The following is a 22,228-nucleotide window of genomic DNA, read 5'->3' as shown; positions in this document are numbered from 1 at the left end:
TAGACAAAATGTTCAACAAGGTTCTGCATGAACGTCTATTTTGAAAAATTGTGAGCCATGGAATCAGGGTGATATACTCACATGGATAAAAAACTGGTTGGCGGATAGGAAACGGAGAGTGGGAGTCAATGGACAATACTCGGACTGGAAAAGCGTCACGAGTGGAGTGCCGCAGGGTTCGGTGCTTGGGCCTGTGTCTTCAACATATTTATAAATGACCTAGAAATTGGCATGGCAAGTGAGTTGATTAAATTTGTGGATGATACAAAGTTATTCAGAGTAGTGCGGACACAGAAGGATTGCGAAGACCTACAAAGAAACATAAATACGCTCGATGAATGGGTCGCAAAATGGCAAATGAGGTTCAACATGGATAAGTGCAAGGTGATGCATGTCGGTAACAAAAATCATATGCACGAATACAGGATGTCCGGTGCTATACTTTAATTGGTCCAAATAGCAGTCTCAAATTTGAATGAAATATTATATTTCTGCAGAAAATGCAAATTCTACATCTCCCCAGGACTAGTTTAGTCATAGCACACATTCAAAAGCCTCATGTAATATATACAGTTTTTCCACTAATGTCAAAATATTTAAGACCATTTAGCTACTTTACATCTGAAGAAATGATCAACTTGCACATCAGTAAAGGCCAGTACATAAAAAAACCTGTGATATGAAAGAGTATTTCAACAAGTCTTTCAAGTTATACTTCTAAAGGACTCTCTCATCAAGTAGTTTGTTAAGTCCTTCACAGATCCTTTTGAGGTGTGGTCTGCAGTCACCATCAGGGCTATAAAGGGCAGTGAGGAATTCCACATTTGCAAAGTGACTGAAGACATGCTCGATGCGCCCATGCGACCGAGCAGTCAGGTGTCGCTCCACCAGCTCATGCAGCAGTTTCTTACACCCATTCAAAAGTTCAGCAAGAACATTTTTATCAAAGGTATATTCAACCTCATAAAAGCTCACCGCAGTCATGGATGTTTGACTCAGCTTCTTTCTAAACTTGTCAACAATTTCCAACTCTTCTTTACTGAACTGATTATTCCTGTAAAGAATCCCGATTTTGATTGCAATTTTGATCAAGTCCTTCATTATTCTGTGAGCTTCTTTCTTGTTTTTGGTATATTCTTTTGTTGCTTTATATAGTTCATCTAGGATTTCACTGCTAGCATCATCAATGAGCATACTTGCCATGGCTTTGGTAGCCATCCTGCTTAGGATCTTTTTCTGTGCTTGTAAAGCAAGGCTCTTAGAACTAAACATTTCAGGTCCTACAAGAAGAAAGAGAACATATACAGTTTTAATTTAGGAAAGCTCTGTATGAAAGGGCAATTAATATATATTGATGAAATCTTTGATGAAGGAGCAATTAACACATGTTGAAGATGGTAGTGTGTGGTTGGCAATGGTTCAGGTAACTATTTCATTTTTGCTTTAATTATTTCTGGAACCCTGTGCAAACCCATGCAACAAACATGATTTTGTGAACAGATGTTTCAATTTGCATCCTCAGGAACTAAGCATCTTTGAAATGAATGAAATGGGTTTTTTTTCACAGAACCATGATTTGTAATAATTCTTTGGTCAAAGTGTTATCCGGCACCAGGTTGGAAATTGACCTTAGCACCCACTTACCACCAGAGTGATAGTTAGTCAAGGAGTTTCTTGGCAGCTGCTGTTCCTCATGAGGATGCCGAGCTGACATACCTACAGGTACACACAGTGGTGGGGTGTTAGGTTTGGGGAAAAAACACATACTCCTTCTCCTAAGTAACTAGGGGCTTGATTATTCCATCACAGCAAAACAGCACTAATCAAACAACATTTTTTAAAATTGTAATAAGAGATGGTAGGTATCATAAAAAGTGTGAAAGGTCTATGGACAGATGACAGTGTCTTAAAAACAGGTTTTGTTTAGAAGAGGCTTACCCCCTTTACAACCTATATCTGCTCACCACCTGATTGAAAGGAAAATTATTACTCATTACTTGATTGTATGTTTTTTAGTTGTAGTGGGAGATGCCAAATGTATGATGCATTTGGAAACTCAACATTATTGACAGAGATATAAAAATAGAGTGTTTGCTTTGATATTTTAAAACTGAAATAAAAGAGAGGTAAGATGTGCGTCAGGATTAGGGAAATAGAGAAGAGGCAATTTCTAGTTAAGGAATTTCTCAGCTGCATTACAATTTTGGTCACTAGGAGTCATAATTACTCCATGCCATAACCAACTTATAAAACTTTTATTGGACTTCATACCACATACTATTCTTTTGTATCATTAATGCACACTACATAAGAATTTGCCTCCGCTGGGTCAGACCAAGGGTCCATCGAGCCCAGTGGTCTGCTCCTGCGGTGGCCCATCAGGTCCATGACCTGTAAGTGATCTTTTGTCTAACCCTTTGATTCTTACTCCCTTATATCCTGAAAACCGCCTTTTTCCCTTTTATATATGCCCTTTTTGCTCCTGTGTCCTCCTTTATCTGTAGCCTTCAATCCCCTTATCTTTAAGGAATTTATCTAGTCCCTCTTTAAAACCCTTTAATGTAGTCTGTCCTATTACATCTTCCGGAAGCGCATTCCAGGTATCCACCACCCTCTGAGTGAAGAAGAACTTTCTAGCATTGGTTCTAAATCTGTCCCCTTTCAATTTCTCCGAGTGCTCTCTTGTTTTTGTTGTTCCTAGTACGCTGAAGAACATGTCCCTCTCTACACCTTTCATAATCTTGTAAGTCGCTATCATGTCACCTCTGAGTCTCCGCTTTTCCAGGGTGAAGAGGCCCAGCTTCTCTAATCTTTCAGCGTATGAAAAGTTCTCCATACCCTTAATCATTCGTGTCACTCTCCTCTGGACCCTCTCAAGTATCACCATATCCTTCTTAAGGTACAGCGACCAATATTGGACACAGTACTCCAGGTATGGGCGCACCATCGCCCGATACAGCGGCAGGATGACTTCCTTCGTTCTTATTGCAATACCCTTCTTGATAAGGTTCCTTTTACCAAGCTGTGGTAAGTACTAGTGTGCTAATTGCATCTTAAAAGGTCTTACCATGGAACCCGATGTTTTCATCAGTATTTGTGCAATCTGCATGCCCACACAATGTGCTAACAATTTTATTTTATTAAGGAGGAGGCATGTCTGAGAGTGGAGAGGGGGCATTTCAGTGCTAATCCTTTAGTAGTAACTGCTAACTGATTAGCATGTGATTAGCATATGATTAGCACAGAGCCCTTACCACCTTCAAAATAAGTAGCATTTAGGGTTCACATGCTAATGGCAAAAAAGGGAAGACAATTATCAAAGTATGAAAAATAGGCTTTCAAAGCATTTGGGAGGAGCCACAAAAGAAATTCCATTTACGCCTTTCAAGATGTCCACAAACACACTTTCACCCAAATAAGACTCTGTTACATTTACTCCTGTGTAAGAAAAAATAGTTTGAAAAAAAAAAAAAATCCTCTTTCCATCCTTAAAATCATTTACATCTAAGCTAAATTTCAAATGCAAACCTTTATTTCAAAGGACTGTTACTATCTTTCTTTGGGGGATGGTAGTTAGTGTCTTAAAAATAATCATGTTATACTATAATTGCTAGATTTTCATCTCTAATAAGTCACTTATCTCTTATTCTGTTACAATGTAATTCCTCATGTGGAAAGGTAATTCCATAAAGGACAGTAAACAGTAGGATTGAATGATCAGTCTTGCAATGGAAAGAACTGAATACTGTAGTTGTATGCCACAGAGATTAGTACTGGCTCAATATAAACATATTCATTAATGATCTGGGAAAGGAAGTAACAATTGAGTTAATCAAATCTGCAGAAAGCACAAAATTATTCAACATACAGTACTTAAAATATGGGCAGGCTGTCATAAGTTGTAGGACCTCTTGAAACTAGAAAATTGGACACATACATGGCAGATTAATTTTTATGCTGAAATAAATGCACCAGTTCTGTTATGCTTCTGTAGAAATCTAAGGTGTATCCACATCTTAAGAAAAAAAATGGTGTAATATTAAAGGTTTTCATGTGTAAAACCTATTTTACACATAGAAAAGGGCTTTTATAAAACTGAATGGCCATATAAAGATGTGTATACCATGTAAAGGTGTTCCCAATGCATTACAGCAGGTAAAAATTTGTTTAAAAAATTTGTACTCCACAAAAAAAGGAAAAACAACCCCACATATAATAATAATAATACAAAACAAAAAAAGAGAAGGGACACAGTCACCCAATTTAAAGGACAATCAATTAAGAACATGTAAATAGGCAAAACATATAGGGGCTCATAATCGAAAGAGAAAAACGTCTAAACACCGGCCTAAGTCGGCACTTGGACGAACATTTCTCAAAAACATCCAAGTGCCGAAAATAAAACTAGGTTTTAGACGTATTTCTAAACGACCTAGGCCTTCATAGTGCCGCTCAACGTCCAAAGCTAAATGGGGCATTTCGGGAGGTGTGTCGAGAGCGGGAGTTGGCCAGGACGTGGGCTGGCTTAGACTTAGTCATACAGCATGTAGAACCAAAAGTTATACAGCCCAGGATCGACGGAAATTGGTCTAAGTCACAAAAACCCAACTAAACTCACCAGATAAGCATTTCAAACACATAAAACAGACCCCCACACACTACCCCAGTGATCACCAACCCCCCCCCATAAAAATTTTATTCACAACTTTATATTTCAGCCTCCAGACCATCATCACCTGGCCGCCTGGCACAGGAAAGCCTAGTCGTCCAGCCCAAAGGCAGCTTAAGTCGTCTTGGCGGTGGGTTAGGGACCCATAGAGAAGAGGACCCATGCCCATAAGCCCCTGTAATCACTGCATTGATACTTAAACATGTGCACTGCCCTATACACCCCAAAACCCTTTTTTACTGGCATATAAGTGGCTCTGAAGCCATAAGGCTATTGGGGTGGTAGATAAGTGGGTCTAGGGGATTCTGGAGGTGGTTTGGGGAGCTCACCGTGATCTATAAGGGAGCTGTAGGGAGGAGAAGCCATGGCACCCTTTTTGTGACATTCACAGCAATGCCCTGTAAGGTACCCCACTATTTAGGTGGCATGTCTGGGTGTTCAATCCATCACTTTGCAGACCCCTCCCACGTCCAACAGGGCTTGTTCTAGGCGTTTTGGACTTGGACGGAAAGTTGGACAGAAATGTGGTATAAAGATGGACGATTTAGTGGCTTGGACGATCAGATCAGCAGGACATATAATTAGACGATTTTAAAAAGTAAAAAAAGTTGGATGTCTTTCGAAAATGTGTCTTAGGCTCTTTTTAACTTTGGACGACTTGCGAGATGGACGTAAACGGACTTAGACATCCCTTTCGATTGTGCCCCTCATACTGTACAAGAAATGATGCAAGCCTAACAGAGAGTCTTTCAATCCTTTTTGTACTGGACCCCAACACGTCGATTTGTAGGTTTTTGATAACATATTCATTTATACACCCCTTTTCAAGCTGAAACACAGACCGTGTTGAGTCCAGTAGAAAAAGGATTGAAAGAAACACTGTTAGGCTTGCAGCATTTCTTGTATGTTTAGCTATTTATATATTTTCAATAAATTGATTGTCCCTGAAGTTGGTAGACCGTGTCCCTTCCCCACTCCTTTTTTTTTTTTGTTTCGGAAAAAATTTCTAACCCACTCTAGACATTCTTCGTGGGTTCCAAAGAAAATATAAATAATATAAAAAAAAACCAATACAGTAAACTCGCTGTTAATCGAAACTCAAGCAACCAGAACTCTCAAGTAAGCAGCAAAAAAAAAAAAAAAAAAAAATCAAAGAAATACTGTAATAAAAATGAAAATAAATCTATTCCAGAAAAAGGAAAATGGTAAAACCAGAGGGCATAATTTGAGGTTGAGGGGTGGTAGATTCAAGAGTAATGTTAGGAAATTCTTCTTTATGGAGAGGGTGGTGGATGCGTGGAATGCGCTCCCAAAGGAGGTGGTGAAGAAGAAAACAGTGACAAAACAAGCAGATGAACACTGAGGATCTCTAATCAGAAAATAATGGATATACATTGAAGGAACTAAGGCCAGTACTGGGAAGGCTTGCATGGTCTTTTGTCGCACATTCAGTTAAGGACGGGCTGGGTAGGGCTTCGATGGCTGGGTTGGTTAAGATGGCTGGAGTGAGCTTTGACGGAGACTGTGGTGATGGATGTGGTGCGGGCAGTGTGCCAAATTGCAGAAGCAGAGAGAAAAAGGAGGAGTGAACAGCAGTGGCGTCTACTGTGGAAGGAAGTGCGGCTTCGGCCTCACTGACACCTGTGGATGAGTGTTTGAGTTTTTGTTTTAACTAAGTACAGGGTTTGGGGCTGTTTCGTTTTCATATGTACAGGTTTGGTGTGGGGATAGTGAAGTGTCAGTTTGTGTTTGTATAATTTGTATGATATTGACTGGTTTGTATTATTTGATAATTGCTGCTGTGACTTTGTAATGTGTTGAATTGTAATGCTTTTTGGTGTAAGTCTATATAATAAAAAATAAGAACTTTCCACTAGATAGACTCTAAGCACAGTACTGGGCAGGGCTCTGGGTTTCTGGCCCAAAAGGCCCATTTAAACTAAATAATTAATGGAGCATGTATGGTTGGGCTGACTGGATGGGCAATTTGGGTCTTTATCTACTGTCATTTACTATGTTACTATTTTCTGGCAGAAATTTAAGTGTAAACTTGGCATGCCTGAGTACGCCCACGCTTTGCCTACCACATGTCCGGTAGTTTTCTGGAATAGTTTATAATAAGGCATAGTATGGGGTATAATATAAGTTAGGCCCATTTTTAATAGTAACTCTCAAGCAACCAGAAACTACATTTATCTGGCATCTATCAATCCCCATAGGTGCTGGTTAACTGAGAGTCTACTGTTTAACAAAAGACACTTATAAAAATGTCATAATGGGATTAAAATATTTATCTAGTTGTTCCTATAAAATATTACCAAAGGTCTTCTGAAAAAAAAAAAGTTTCAAAGAACTTACTAAATGAAACACAGGAAAAAATAGAAAATTGAGGAATAATGTTCCTTGAGCCAACTACTAAACTCTCCATCAAAGCTCACTCCAGTCCATCTACACCAGTGGTCACAAACTAGTGGCCCGCCAGGTACTATTTTGAGGCCCTCGGTATGTTTATCATAATCACAAAAGTAAAATAAAAGTTTCTTGATCATATGTCTCTTTAGCTATAAATGACAATATTATTATTAAGACTTAGCCAAAAGGAAAGATTTAAAAACTATAAAGCACAGGTGTTATCCAGGGACAGCAGGCAGCTATTCTCAACATGTGGGTGACATCATCCATGGAGCCCGGATGCGGACAGCTTTGCAAGCAGACTTGTGGACGATACGAAGTTATTCAGAGTAGTGAAGACGCAGGGGGATTGCGAAGATCTGCAACGTGAGATAATCAGGCTCGAGGAATTGGCATCGACATGGCAGATTAGATTCAATGTGGATAAGTGTAAAGTGATGCATGTCGGTAACAAAAATCTCATGCACGAACATAAGATGTCCGGGGCGGTACTTGGAGAGACCTCCCAGGAAAGTCGATGAAGCCATCCATGCAATGTGCGGCGGCAGCAAAAAGGGCAAACAGAATGCTAGGAATGATAAAGAAGGGGATCACGAATAGATCAGAGAAGGTTATCATGCCGCTGTATCAGGCCTTGGTGCACCCTCACCTGGAGTACTGCGTCCAGCACTGGTCGCCATACATGAAGAAGGACACGGTACTACCTGAAAGGGTCCAAAGAAGAGTGACTAAGATGGTTAAGGGGTTGGAGGAGCTGCTGTACAGTGAAAGATTAGAGAAACTGGGCCTCTTCTCCTTCGAACAGAAGAGATTGAGAGGGGACATGATCAAAACATTCAAGGTACTGAAGGGGATAGACTTTGTAGATAAGAACAGGTTGTTCACCCTCTCCAAGGTAGGGAGAACGAGAGGGCACTCTCTAAATTTGAAAGGGGATAGATTCCGTACAAACGTAAGGAAGTTCTTCTTCACCAAGAGAGTGGTAGAAAACTGGAACGCTCTTCCGGAGGCTGTTATAGGGGAAACCACCCTCCAGGGATTCAAGACAAAGTGAGACAAGTTCCTGCTGAAGAAGAACGTATGCTGTTAGGGCTAGTCTCGGTTAGGGTGCTGGTCTTTGACCTGAGGGCCGCCGCGTGAGCGAACTGCTGGGCATAATGGACCATTGGTCTGACCCAGCAGCGGCAATTCTTATGTTCTTAATGCAAAATTTGCAAGTGTTAATGAAGCGATTTCAGCTATAAAATCAGTAACAGCAATGTTAGTTAACGATAAATCATTCATACATAGAAGAATAGAGCAATTGGAAAACTTCAATAGAATTTATGCATTTTGAATTTTCCTAAATCGTCTGACACTACTCCTATGGTCATGTTCCGTAAATATCTGATTCAAATTTTGAAGTTCACCCCTGAAGTTATTCCCCTAATTAATAAAATCTACTATATACCAATGGTTGCCTCAACAAAACCAGGGGGTGAAACAGGAGTCGTTATTCAAGAATCCCAAAAACAGAACATTGGTATGGACTTGGAGAATTTATCAGCAATCTTGGAAGAATCAGTATTAATAGTTGAGGAGAGAGCCACTTTACTTATTTCAACAAAATCTTAATGCGGTGATGAAATTTTACTTTTGAAATGCTCAGACTCCTTTCTTTGGACAGAGAAGAGTGACTAAAATGGTTAAGGGGCTTGAGGAGTTGCCATACAGTGAGAGATTAGAGAAACTGAGCCTCTTCTCCCTTGAAAAGAGGACACAGAGAGGGGACATAATCGAAATATTCAAAATACTGAAGACAGACTGTTCACACTCTCCAAGGTAGGGAGATGGGATTAGTCTCTGGCTTCTTTGTCTCATTCAAGTAGCCTATCTTCTTGATAAACAATCCAGTCTGGCTGGATGCTTAATGTATGTGAATTCTGTGCAGGAGCACTTAGGGTAGGTCTGCATTAACATTCCAGAGTCAGATTGATATAATGTCCCATAGGCCTTTGCTGACATTGGTTAGGGCAACCGAAAATGCTGATTGCTAGCAATGCTAGGCTGACAGCAGTCATCCAGCGGAGATAAACACCCGCGGGAGGGAGGCACAAATTTGGGACGCAAAATGGAGGGAAGGATGACGAGGGGTGCATTTGGACATGGAAGGGAGAGAAGGGTCATGTTTGGACTGGAAGGGAGGAAGCGGGGGTGCTTTGGCACAGGAAGGGAGAAGCGGGACCCAGGTTCATAAGTATGAGTCCAACGTAAGTCAGACATTCTTAAACTGGAGATTGCCTGTACACAGTATTTTCAGGAAAAAAAAACTGCAGACAAATTAAGGCCCTCTTTTAATAAACTGCAATAGAAGTTTCTACTGTGGCACAGAGTGCTAAATGTGCCGACGCTCATAGGAATTCAATAAGCATCAGACCATTTAGCACTCCAGGTCATGGTAGAAACCTCTACCTCGGCTTAGTAAACGGGGGGTAAGTAATTATTTGTTCAAGCTTCTGATATATACCCATAAAAGGAAAACAAGCACTATGGCTGTTTTCCAGTGTGTGTGTGTGTGTGTGTCCTTTGGCTGCTATTCCTTCATTAAATTTCCATTATTATGACACATGTCAATAAGCTGTTTAACTACATCAAACTGAGCAAATGTATTTTCATTTAGATGAATGTACTTTTATAACTTATTCCTATCAAGTTTTAATAACACTGCTGAAATTTTATTGGTGTGTTAACAAGTGCAGCTGCTTTGTGGAGCATTAGAGTGCATTAAATTCTTGTGAAGCACCTGAAAAAACAAATCACCCATCATTTAGGAAGAAAATTACAGTCTTGGAATGATGACTGAAGAGTAAATTAAGCAAGCCTGTTATTAAATGCATACATTATAGCAATTGGGCTCTTACTGCATTATGCAATGCAGAACAATATAAAAAGAGTTGCCAATTACAGCTATAAAGGGCTTTGGACATTCACACAAAACCTGAGCTTTTATTTCTAGTTTCTGCAATAATTTTTTTTATTATCTATAGCAACAAGAGAAATTTAACTGGGTAAAGAAAATCATTGAAAACCAGGTACCGGAAAAAGAATGTACCCAGTTTAAAATTTCTTGCTAGAATAAATATCCACAACTTATTTTGTTGAGCATCTACAGTACATTCAGCACCTGAGTTCATTTGTTGAAGGTGGAGCATGTGAGAGATACAGAGCCCTTTTACTAAAATGTAGTACATGCTAATGGAATACTAAGTTGCCCAGTTCAGGATTTGTATCTTAGTGTGCACCAGGCAAGTAGCCAGAATTCGGGTTTTAGGGGGGGGGGGGGGGCTGAGTCCAAAGTTAGGGGCACAAAACTTTGCTTTGCCCCCATGTTCTTCACTCTGTGACCTTACATACCTGAGCTGAGAGAGGTCCTCTAACCCCACCAGTAAGTCCTCTACAACCCAAATCCTGGCAGTTGACAGTGCTTTTCCTGAGCTGCTGCCATGCAAAGCCCCCCCCCCTCCCCGCCATGCATCCTCGGTTTTCACAAAACTGAGTATACAATGGAGAGGACCACATGCTCTGTTTTTGCACATGCAAGGGGGCGAGTCTCCCTTAAGCATGTTAAGTTTCACAAAACCCAAGCATATGCATGTGTGTGTCGGGGAAAGGCTGCCTACACCAGCAAAAGCAGCAGACAGTGCCTGAGACTGCTTGAGGAGGTAGTCTTCTGTTGGCACCAGCTCAGATAGTTAATGTTTTGAGTTTGTGGGTATAGGCGGGAGATGGGAAAGAGGCAGAGAACAGGGTGGGGAGGTGTGGGGTGGCAATTTCATGCTCAGGCCCACCCAAAATCAGCGGTCTGGCTATGCCCCTGGCATGCATATTTTTACACATAAGAACATAAGCAATGCCTTTGCTGGGTCAGACCTGAGGTCCATCTTGCCCAGCAGTCCGCTCATGCGGCGGCCCAACAGGTCCAGGACCTGTGCAGTAATTCTCTATCTATACCCCTCTATCCCCTTTTCCAGCAGGAAATTGTCCAATCTTTTCTTGAACCCCAGTACTGTACTCTGCCCTATTACACTCTCTGGAAGCGCATTCCAGGTGTCCACCACACGTTGGGTAAAGAAGAATTTCCTAGCATTCGCTTTGAATCTGTCCCCTTTCAACTTTTCTGAATGCCCTCTTGTTCTTTTATTATTTGAAAGTTTGAAGAATCTGTCCCTGTCTACTCTCTCTCTATGCCCTTCATGATCTTATAAGTCTCTATCATATTCCCTCTAAGTCTCCTCTTCTCCAGGGAAAAGAGACCCAGTTTATCCAATCTCTCAGCGTATGAAAGGTTTTTCATCCCCTTTATCAGACGCGTTGCTCTCCTCTGAACCCTCTCGAGTAACGCCATGTCCTTCTTAAGGTACGGCAACCAATATTGGCCGCAGTACTCCAGATGCGGACGCACCATCGCCCGATACAATGGCAGGATAACTTCTTTCATTCTGGGTGTAATACCCTTCTTGATTATGCCTAGCATTTTGTTTGCCTTCTTAGCGACCGCTGCGCACTGTGCCGTCGGCTTCATTGTCATGTCCACCATTACCCCCAAGTCCCTTTCTTGGGTACTCTCATTTAATAACATCCCTCCCATCGTATAGTTGTACCTCGGGTTTCTGTTTCCCACATGTAATACTTTACATTTCTCAACGTTGAACTTCATCTGCCATCTCGTTGCCCATTCCCCTAGTTTGTTCAAGTCCCTTTGCAATTCTTCGCAGTCCTCTTTAGTCCGAGCTCCACTAAATAGTTTGGTGTCGTCTGCAAATTTTATTATTTCGCACTTCGTCCCTGTTCCTAGATCATTTATGAATATATTAAATAGCAGCGGCCCGAGCACCGAGCCCTGAGATCTTTTTAGGGTCTGCACTAAAATATTCAAATTAAGTGTAGTTTTAGGATTCATCTTCAATTTTTGCAAAGTCAAATACTGTACAGTACTTTAATGTACAGAGAGACCTGGAAATGCTATACAGCATCCAGATCACAGGTTTTCAACTCTGATCATGGAAAGCTATAAACATGCCTGGATTTTGTTTATTTATCAAGGCTCTAGATACACTACCATTTGAAACAGTAAAAGTTGACATTATGGCGGTTATTAATGCGGTTATGAAGCTAAAACGAGACAACATATTGCTGGGTTTAGAGTAGCTGAGCTGTGCAAATTAGCCTTAGTAGTAGACTGCATGTATGCAAATGTATCTGATTAATATTTATTTTAAACTATGATGCTAGTAATGTGAAACAGTATCATTGATTTTACTGAGGTATTTTTTTCTCCTATTTTGGAAAATCAAAAAATCAACTATATCATCTGCATAGTTTTGGCTATAAATGTGGGCAGCTTCACATTACTAGCGTTATAGATTATTTTTGAGTATATTAGGTAGTATGTATTTTTTTCATCTGGTGTTTTATTAATATTTATTATAGACAAAATCTTTTTGCCAGTCTCAGAGACTCCCTGGTCTAAGACATTTGGAAAGGCAGAGTCTACCTTGTTCTCTCTAGATATGTGCTATATTAATGAAATAGACCCGACTTATTCTGAAAAGGCTTTTTTTCCATTCTGCATTTATGAGAATGCACACTAACTGTATTTTAACTGGCTTGTGGCGAAGTGCTGCTCTAAGAAATGAGTGTGGTAACTCTTTGTGGATAAATTAATTCTACTAGGGGAAGGTACATTTAAAATCCCCTGGCACTGCATTTTAAGGCAAAACATGTGCAAGTTGGGTATAGTATGTAATACTCATACACCTGCTGGACTGCTAACTGTACTAGAGAATGTTGTCCCCATCCCCATGGGATCTCAATATCCCCATGTGTTCTGTCCCATTCCTGTAGGCTCTGCCTTAATCGCACAAGCCTCGAACACTTATGATTTTAAAGTGTTTGAGGCTCGTGCAGATGAGGACAGAGCTGGCAGGGGACAGGAAAAGAACGGGACAGGGCAGGAAAATGAGTTTCCGCGGGGACGGGAAAAATTTGTCCCCGTTTCATTCTCCACTATATTTTTTAAAATTTTATTTTTTTAAACTTTTTAATTAATTTAAATTTATTCAATTTCCTTGTCCCATCCCTGCGAGTTTTGTCGCATTCCTGTAAGCTCTGCCTTAACCGCACAAGCTTCAAACACTTATGATTTTAAAGTGTTTGAGGCTTGTGCAGATGAAGACAGAGCTGGCAGGGACAGAAAAAGAACCGTGTGGATAGGACGGGAAAATGAGTTCCCACGGGGACGGAGAAAAATTGTCCCTGTTGTCATTCTCCACTATATACCCAATTATGCCAGTATTCTTTAAAGGAAAGGAGGTACCTGCTGTCCTGTATAGAATAGGTTCCAGTTAGGCACCCCTTTTATAAAATTGCCTTTCACTTGATTAAAAAAAAAGCATATTTTTGTATTAAAAAATGACAAGTCCAGAAAATTGATATTTCCTATGGTTTCAAATTATTACTACTACTATTAATCAGTTCTATATTGTTACTAGATGTACAAATTATGGTCCTGATTCTTGAAATGTGTGTCCCGATTGTAGGCAGCGGTAGGCTTCCTACCGCCATCTAGCAGCTAATTGGGACGCACGTTAAAAAAAAAAAAATGTCCGAGGCAGAACACCTACTTTGTAGGCCTCTGTAGCATGTCTACAGAGATGTGTACCCACGCTTAAGCATGACCAAGGTGAGGCATGGCTTCACCTGGAAGTGGCCTTGGGCAGGCTTAAGCATCGGTATGTATCTCCGGAGATGTGAGACAGACGCCTTAAATATAGGCCCACAAAATGCAGGCCTATATTTAAGGCGTCTGCCCAAGTGTGTAGACACGATTCTGATATATGATGCCGATGTGTGATTGACATGTGATCGACGGCCACTTCTTAGGCAGCCGCCAATATCGGCATTCTATATAGAATCAGGCCCTATATACATATCCTTTCTTTATCCCTAGTGGGCTCACAATCTAAGTTTTTATGCCTGGTGGGCTTAGGTGACTTGCCAAGGATCACAAGAGGCTGTATTGGGAATTGAACCCAGTTCCCCAGGATTACACTCTACTGCACTAACCATTAGGCTACTCCTCCACTCCAAAGAAGTACATGATAAATCACCAAATAAGTATTCCCGTCTCCCACAGCACTGTTTTACCTACTACTAATAATCATTTCTATAGCAATACTAGAGGTGTACAGTACATTATACGCAGGTACTTTCTCTGTCCCTAGTAGGCTTACAATCTAGGTTTCTGTACCTGGGGCAAGGGGTTGAGTTGACTTGCCCATAGTCACAAAGAGCTGCAGTAGGAATTGAACCCAGTTCCTCAGGAATTTAGTCCATTGGACCAGTAGATCCCAACCCTGTCCTAGAGGACCCCCAGGCCAATTGGGTTTTCAGAATAGCAGGGAGCTGATTTGCATGCCTGTCACTTCCATTATATGCAAATCTCTCTCATGCATATTCATTAGGGCTAGCCTGAAAACCCAATTGGCCTGGGGGTCCTTCAGGATAGGGTTGAGAACCACTGCATTAGACTACTCCTCCAATACTGCATATTACTAGAAAGTGTAGGAGTAGAATAAAAAGATACTTATCAGTTAATTCTAAAATAATTTTGCAACCCCAGGATTACTATTCAAGCAGCATTTTCATACATTGAGTATTTGGGCTCAAATTAGGCTCTGCTTCAAAATGTAAATGTCTCTTGCTGATGCAGAAGGGTAGGATGATAAACCAAGAATGGATAGGGAGATGAAGAAATGAAAAAGATGTAAGACCCCTCTCCACAAGTCTAATTTTTGAAATGTAGTGTTTTATATTTGCTGGTCATATGTGAGTGATTTTATGCTTTTGGCAGTCCTACTTAATGGTATATACATATTCCATTACAAGGCATTTCAGCACAACTGAATTTTGTTTTCCTATCATGAATCACTGCTTGTGTTGATCATCACAGTCTACAGTGCCAGACTACAGAGAGACACTGATTGAAGTTCCTTTCAGAATTATAATCAAGCTGAATGACTGCTTTAACATCACTCAATTATTGTCCAACTTTATTCAGGAAACCAAGTTTCCCGTCACTTTGATTAGCAGCACAGATCTGCAGTTAGTTTAAAGTGATATGGTGCAACTTGAAATATTTTATACAAAAGGTTCATGGACCATCTGGATGAGAGTCTTCCTTCCTCCATGTTTGTCTGTATCTGTCACAGATTTTGTTTGCTTTCACGCTGACTGACATTTATAGTGTATTTCATTTATATTTTCTCTTGCTCATAAAGATGGAAAGAACTAGAAAGCAAGTAAGACCTCATCTGAACAGCATTGGTCAGCTTGCCAAGTTCAAGCAGTAGCCAGCTTTATGTGTAGGTCTATTCACATACACACTTTCAGGAAGCCCATTTCCCTTGTTAGGAGGGTTTTTTTTTTGTTTCCACATTTGTTTTCAAACCATGTGCCAACATTTCCTTATTTCCCAGTTACCTATCGGTATTAAAGCTATCTTTCACTAATACTGTTGTAGTGCTCTTTTCCTTATCAGGAAGTTGAAACGTAAATTATAAGACCCGTTTCTTTGAATTGGCTTTCAACTGAATGACAGGGCTTAATCTCCGATGCATTGTCAGCAAGAGAAGTATCTTATCCTACATTTTGTCTTCTGGACTTACCATTAATCAATGAATTTGGACTTATCATTAATCAATGAATTTCCTTCTCTGGTCTTCTGTTTGTAAACATGTAAACCACTTTGGTGTTTATATTCATGTCTTGTTCCTTTTGTGAAATAGCATTGATCAGTGATGTGAATAACCTGAGGAAGGACCTAGTCACACAGCTAGACAGCATTTGATCTGGTTAGATTCTTGCAAAGTAAGAACGAATTGCAACAGTTTTGATCTGGTATCTAGCTGTGTGCCTTTTGTTTTTGACATTCATATTACCTTTAAAACTAATTTGTACTTGAGAAGTTTTAAGTTTTTGAAAGTTTAACGATAAATATTTTGTATACAATTTTTACACACAAGTCATAAGAAAGAAAAAAGATAAAGGTTTTTTAGGATCGATGGTAGATACCATGATCCAAATACTACCATTTTACACTCATGTGCCATTGGTATGGAAATCTGAGATCCTATGTTTCCCTTTCAAAAATAAACTAGTTGGGCATGCATTGTTCACTGAGCTGGTTTGTTTGGTAGGAACTCTTTTGTGACTGACTAGCTTACATTTTTGTTAATTGCTATATTGTTTGAGGATACTATGGGAAGCCCCCAAGACACAAACGTTCAGTTCTTGAATCACTCCAAAGTCTCCTATAGACAGTGACAGACTGTACGCACAGACCTGCATACAACGGTGTAGTAAGGAGATGGGAGTTGTGGTGGGAGGGCAGACTGCCCCAAGCACTGTCTTGGTGGGAGCACTGGCACCTCTCCTCCTCTCTACCCTTCTTACCTCTTTGCCGGTGCAAGCAGCATCTCCAACTTGCTGCTCGCGCTGGCCTCATTTCTCTCTCTCTCTGAAGTCATTTCCTGGTCATGGGACTAGGAAGTGACATCAGAGGGAGGCTGGCATGGCAGCAAGTTGGAAATGCTGCTTGTGCTGGCAGAAAAGTTAAAGAGGTACGGGAGAAAGAGAAGGTAAGCGATTGGGGGGCAGGGAAAGAGCAATGGGGTGCCACAGCCCTGGGCGCCTCCAGCCCTCGCTACATCACTGTCTGCATCAGCTCACACTGCAGCTGGACAACAGAGATTTCTGCCTCAGACAAGCATATAACATCCTTCAGCCGCTTGTCTCTTTGGGCTGCCTTTTAGACAGGCTCAGAGAACCTGAAACCTTTGACCCCACTAGCTTCTCATGCACCTTCGGGGGTGAGGGGGGAGGGAGAGAGCACAGCCGACACCTGCTACAGCCCTCTAGACCAATGTGGGGCCACTCAGCCTACACTCAAGCGCCTAGTAAATCAGGGGCGAGCTGAGCTTCCAGGGGGAACGTGCCCAGAGCTATCCTCAATCTTAGTGCAGGCTGGCTAGGTAGGTGCCCTGCAAAAGGGTTGCCACCCCCAGCTACAGTGCTCTGAACCAGAGAGATGGTATCTTCTCCCAGGCAGAACTGTCCCAGAAATTCTGGGAACCTCTGGAGCACCTGAAGCCTTGAAATTCAGATTAAAGCCTGAAAATAATAAATCCATTTTAGAGCAAAATAAAAGACATGTCAACTCGCAAAAGGAAAAACTGAGATGGGGCACTGTCTATTGACACAAGGAGGCGGAGCTGAAAAGCTGTGGCTAATGATTTCTTCTGCAAAACTCGTGGGTAAAGGTGAATAACTTGTGTTCCTTTTGCATTGGAAAATCATTGTCAGGTAAACCATCTGATTAAGAAATGTTTCTTAAGTTTGTGTACACTGAAAAGTGTCCGACACCTTTTTTATCAACATGTTTCAATTTTGGTCCAATCCATCATTTTGGCACAACTGGACTATTGTAACTCCATTTATGACGCAACCGGAAACAGGAAGTTGCAGCAGAGCAGAAGATTGAACACTGAGCAGCCGCGCATGCGTGGCTCTTTGGAAAGCGTGCAGGTCGCCAAAAAAGAAAACCTACAAACTAAGGTGAGGAGAGAGCTGGCTAAACACTAGGATCGATTGGGCAGGCGGGTGGTGGCTGCGGGGACCGTGCGATCGCTCATGTTCCCGGCTCAAACTGGAAGGAGGGAGTGAAAGGGAAAAGGATTCTGGGCCAAGGGGATAAAGATGGGAAAAAAAACCCACAGCAGGAAAGAAAGGGAAGGACAGGCAGGTGAGCCAGATGCTAGAAGCAGGGGGGGGGGGGGGGAAAGAAAGAGGGAAAAAAGTTAGATGGGGTTGAAAAGAAGAGACACACTGGTATGGAAGAGGAAGATAGGGGAAATCTGGACACAGGAAGGTAACAGAAAGAGGGGAAATTATGTGCATGGGGCATAGGGACAGAGACATAAAGGGGACATGCCTTGGGGATGGTATAAAGACACAGGGGGGGGGGGCAATGGCAGATACATAGGGGAAATATTAGAAATGGGGAAAATAGGAGCACAGAAGCGAGATGGTTTGTGGGGATGGGACAGGGACCGAGCTCGCAGGCTCCAGTGGCTTGCACAAATTACATTGTAACATGCCATGAAAATAAGAGGGAGAAAGGTAGATAGATAGGCCACGCGAGAGGAGCTGAAGGGTAGTAGAAAGGAACAGATGGTAAAGGAGGGAGGGAAGGGTGGTGGTGGAAAGGAATAGGACAGACATTGAAGGAGGGTGGAGAGGAACAGACCCCGAAGGGAAATGTGGAAGACAGAGTGGGAAGAAGACAGATGCCAGACTATGGGGGAGCGGAGGGAAGAAGATGGGTGCTAGACCAATTTGGGGGGGGGGTGAAGGGAGAGGCACAGTAACAGCAAATGGAAGATGCAGAGAGAAGACACACAGTGGATGGAAGGAATTGAATGAGAAGATGTGGAAAGCAGAAACCAGACAACAAAGGTAGAAAAAAAAAATTTATATTTATTTATTTATTTTTTGCTTTAGGATAAAGTAGTATATTAGTTGTGTTGATAAAAATTTATAAACAAAGCCCTGCCAGCTGAACATCTCTTTCTCTAGTTCAGCAGCAGGAACTTTGATTTATAAGAAAGGAATAAGCTAAATATTACAGTACTAAGGCTTATATGATGCAGCGGGGACGGTGACGGGGCGGTGAATGGGATGGCAGTGGCGGTGATGGGGCGGTGAAAGGGATGGCGGTGACGGGGCGGTGAAGGGAATGGCGGTGACGGGGCGGTGCAGAGGATGGTGGGCCGGGGCCGGGGCGGTGACGGGGACAGATTTTTTCCCCGTGTCATTCTCTATTTGAGACTACTGTTCTTATCCCACTACTGCAAGATACTGATCTAAATCCTGCTGCTCCGACGAATTATCGTCCTATTGCCAGCATTCGTTTAGTAACCAAGCTGACTGAGTCAATCATTTCCAAACAACTTTCAAGTTATTTGGATAAATGTTCCATTTTGTTTCCCTTTCAACGTGGATTCCATTCTAATTTTAGCACAGAAACCTTATTATTATCACTGATTTCTAAGATTCAAAGCCTATTCAAAATCGCTATGCCATACTATTACAATTTGATCTTTCAGCAGCCTTTGATGTAGTAAATCATCATGTTCTAGTTAAACTGCTTTCAGATATGGGCATGGAGGATAAAGTTCTGACCTGATTCAAAGGATTTCTTTCATTGCGGTCCTATGTAGTGAATTTTGGGGGGCACAACATCTTCCACATGGTCACCGGATTGCGGTGTTCCCCGTTATCTCTTATCTTCCTTAATATCTATGTACATGACTAAGTTAAAATTTTATAAATTAAACCCTCTTGAATCACTATTTACATATACGGATGATATTTTTATTTTACTTGAAGTCGACCCTAATTTGATTAATTTTACAGTCAACATAAATTCTTGCTTATCCAAATTACAGTCATTGTCAACTCTGATTCAAATGAAATTAAACAATAAAAACAAAATTACTTTGGTTTGGTCCAGATATCGCAAACCTTCCTAGTTCAATTACCCTTAATTCTACCAATTGAGTCTTCCCTCTAGAGCAGTGATTCCCAACCCTGTCCTGGAGGAACACCAGGCCAATCGGGTTTTCAGGCTAGCCCTAATGAATATGCATGAGAGAGATTTGCATATGATGGAAGTGATAGGCATGCAAATTTGCTTCATGCATATTCATTAGGGCTAGCCTGAAAACCCAATTGGCCTGATGTTCCTCCAGGACAGGGTTGGGAACCACTGCTCTAGAGCAGGGGTAGGCAATTCTGGTCCTCAAGAGCCACAGGCAGGTCAGGTTTTCAGGATATCCACAATGAATATGTATGAGATGGATTTGCATGCACTGCCTCCTTGAGATGTAAAACTATCTAATGCTTATTTATTGTGGATGTCCTGAAAACCTGACCTGCCTGTGGCTCTCGAGGACTGGAATTGCCTAGCCCTGCTCTAGAGTGCTGGGAATCTTTTGACTCCTCCCTCTCTCTCCATTGTCAGGTAAACCATCTGATTAAGAAATGTTTCTTAAGTTTGTGTACACTGAAAAGTGTCCGACACCTTTTTTATCAACATGTTTCAATTTTGGTCCAATCCATCATTTTGGCACAACTGGACTATTGTAACTCCATTTATGTGGGTTTGAGCAAAGGAAATGAAAAAAGACTCCAGTTAATTCAAAATACTGCCACAAGATTGATCTTTGGTAAAAACAAAGTATGACCTCTGTTAAGGAGTTTATATTGGTTTACTTTTCGATTGAGAGTTAAGATTAAGTGTGCCTGCATAGTTTTAAAAATCTTACATGGTATCTTTGATTTGTTGGTCCCTCTAGCTTTAAATTCTTTGAGATCTTCAAGTTGCAGAACTACCCGTGTATTTAAACTCTTTTCCAACTGTAAAGGGTGCTAGATCTATCAGTATAATTGTCTATTCCTTTCCCTATTTATTATCAGCAATTTGGAATGACCTATCTTCTCTAATAAGAACCTGTCTATCCTTTCAAGTTTTCCAAAAAAATTCTGAAAACTACTATTTCCGCATTTCCTAGCAGATAAGTTTCTATGAGGTCAATTCTTTCTATTAACTTTACTACAACTACTGTTAACAGAGTCAAGCCTTGTTTCTCAGGGATGGCTGGGTATATAACTTTTAAGATTTGGTTTAGTTTAGGATGTCTAGAACATGATTTTAGAAACTCCTTAATGTGTATTTTTAATTCAGAAGCTAGTTTGGAGAGAAAAGAGGAGGAACAATTTACAGTACATTTAAGTCTTGCTTCACAACTATTAGGTTTACCAGCCTATTTAGTATTTTCAAATCCTGAAAAAAAAAAATACAAACTCTTCAGTGCTAGGTTTGTCAAAACATCATGCTATAAGCATCCTGTCTAAACATAAGACATGCCTCTAGAGCTGCACAATCGTGGTTGAGCATTCCATTTGAAACTGTTTTCATAGCACGTGTTTTATTAGATCCCTTTACAAATACCAAGCTGGTCACGACGAGTTTCTCATTTTCTTTCAAAGCAAGGCACGGCGACAGAATTCGTCCTCCTACCTTACTTGTGCTGTATCAATCAGGCAATAATGCACATCACCACCATTGAAATTTTCCGTGTAATATATTCATTAGTAAACGTCCTCGCCCTAATAAAACTTGAGCACAGGTGAAAGCATTATGATAGGTCTGACGCTATCAAATGCTCTGTACTCGATTTTTATCTCAATTATTACCATTTCTTGGCTCCAATTTTTTTTTTTTTTTTTTAAACAGTACTTCAAACCTCCTCGCTTGTTTCTGAAACTTATTCAGCCTACCAGCATGATACATAGTTTCCCTCCCTCCACACCCATGAAGGAGCTAAAAATAAAAGAATGCGTGTCCAGAATGCCGCGCAAACTGGCTGTGTCCCACGGAAAGTTTCTTTTCTAGTTTCCATCCCTTCTCTTTATTACCTGGCAAGGACTCTCCCTCGCTCTGCTCGCCGGAATCCGAGTCCATGGCTGCGGGTGAGCTTGGCGGGGCTGGTGGGGTCGGCCGGAGCGCGCGCCGCGCCGGTCAAGGCTAAGACACAGATGGGTGCGCAGCTGTTCCACTCAGCTCGCGCAGCCCGCTCAAAGCCGAACGTCCAGCAGAAGCTCCAGCCCGCTCTTGGTGCCGCCGCCTCCAGCCGCGCTTGAGTGAGTCACGACCAGGCCAATCAGCGCCCGCCTGGCGCCTCCCAGACTGGCCGCGTTCTCCTCCCGCCGTGCCGAATCCGCGGAGAAGTGCGCTCCGACGGCGCGTGGGGTAGCGCGCGACAGCCAGCAGTTGTCGTCCTTCCCATCAATGCTCGGCCATCGGAGCCCGACTTTTCGTAAACGATCGAGAATGGAACAACTCAACACAAATGGTACCTCCCTGGAGTTTTCTCAATAGCACTCACTACACACACTTGTCGCTTCCCTGTATCTTTGCTTTGGGCACATTTACGTTACGTCTTTGCCTGTAAGAGGAGCTCAAAGAACAAGTTCATTTTAATCCTA

The 22,228-nt window shown here is 41.5% G+C and overlaps 2 protein-coding genes across 3 annotated transcripts in view; one reads left to right on the top strand and one right to left on the bottom strand.

The window, feature by feature from the left end:
• Positions 1–266: 266 nt before the first annotated feature.
• TNFAIP8L3 (TNF alpha induced protein 8 like 3) lies at positions 267–22,164 on the bottom strand. Of its 2 annotated transcripts, XM_033920889.1 has the most exons (3): positions 21,659–22,164; positions 1,645–1,716; positions 268–1,280 (listed from the first exon to the last, which is right to left on the bottom strand). In XM_033920889.1, exons 1-3 carry the CDS (start codon positions 21,702–21,704, stop codon positions 718–720), a joined length of 681 nt encoding a protein of 226 aa, XP_033776780.1. In that variant the 5' UTR covers positions 21,705–22,164; the 3' UTR covers positions 268–717. The 2 variants fall into 2 exon arrangements, with proteins under 2 accessions (XP_033776782.1, XP_033776780.1); XM_033920891.1 differs by lacking the exon at positions 1,645–1,716 and having other exon boundaries at positions 267–1,280.
• Positions 21,842–22,228, top strand: part of LOC117348588 (aromatase 3-like) — a 70,774-nt gene continuing 70,387 nt past the window's right edge. Inside the window, exon 1 of the mRNA XM_033920888.1 lies at positions 21,842–22,095. Coding sequence (XP_033776779.1) covers positions 22,093–22,095 — 3 coding nt within the window. The 5' untranslated portion in view covers positions 21,842–22,092. The remainder of the gene's footprint in view (positions 22,096–22,228) is intronic.

Source organism: Geotrypetes seraphini, chromosome 14 (genome assembly GCF_902459505.1).
Source record: "Geotrypetes seraphini chromosome 14, aGeoSer1.1, whole genome shotgun sequence".
NCBI classification, from domain to species: Eukaryota; Metazoa; Chordata; class Amphibia; order Gymnophiona; family Dermophiidae; genus Geotrypetes; species Geotrypetes seraphini.
The sequence above is the reverse complement of the archived record's forward strand: the minus strand, read 5'-3'. Positions and strand labels throughout refer to the sequence as shown.

What these genes read in the sequence shown, in the direction of transcription:
- TNFAIP8L3 (XM_033920889.1), bottom strand. Translation starts at nt 21,704, where the DNA reads ATGGACTCGGATTCCGGCGAGCAGAGCGAGGGAGAGTCCTTGCCAG. An exon ending in CGAGGGAGAGTCCTTGCCAG is followed by an intron (nt 1,717 to 21,658) that starts GTAATAAAGAGA and finishes GTGTACCTGTAG; the next exon opens with GTATGTCAGCTCGGCATCCT. An exon ending in GACTAACTATCACTCTGGTG is followed by an intron (nt 1,281 to 1,644) that starts GTAAGTGGGTGC and finishes TTCTTCTTGTAG; the next exon opens with GACCTGAAATGTTTAGTTCT.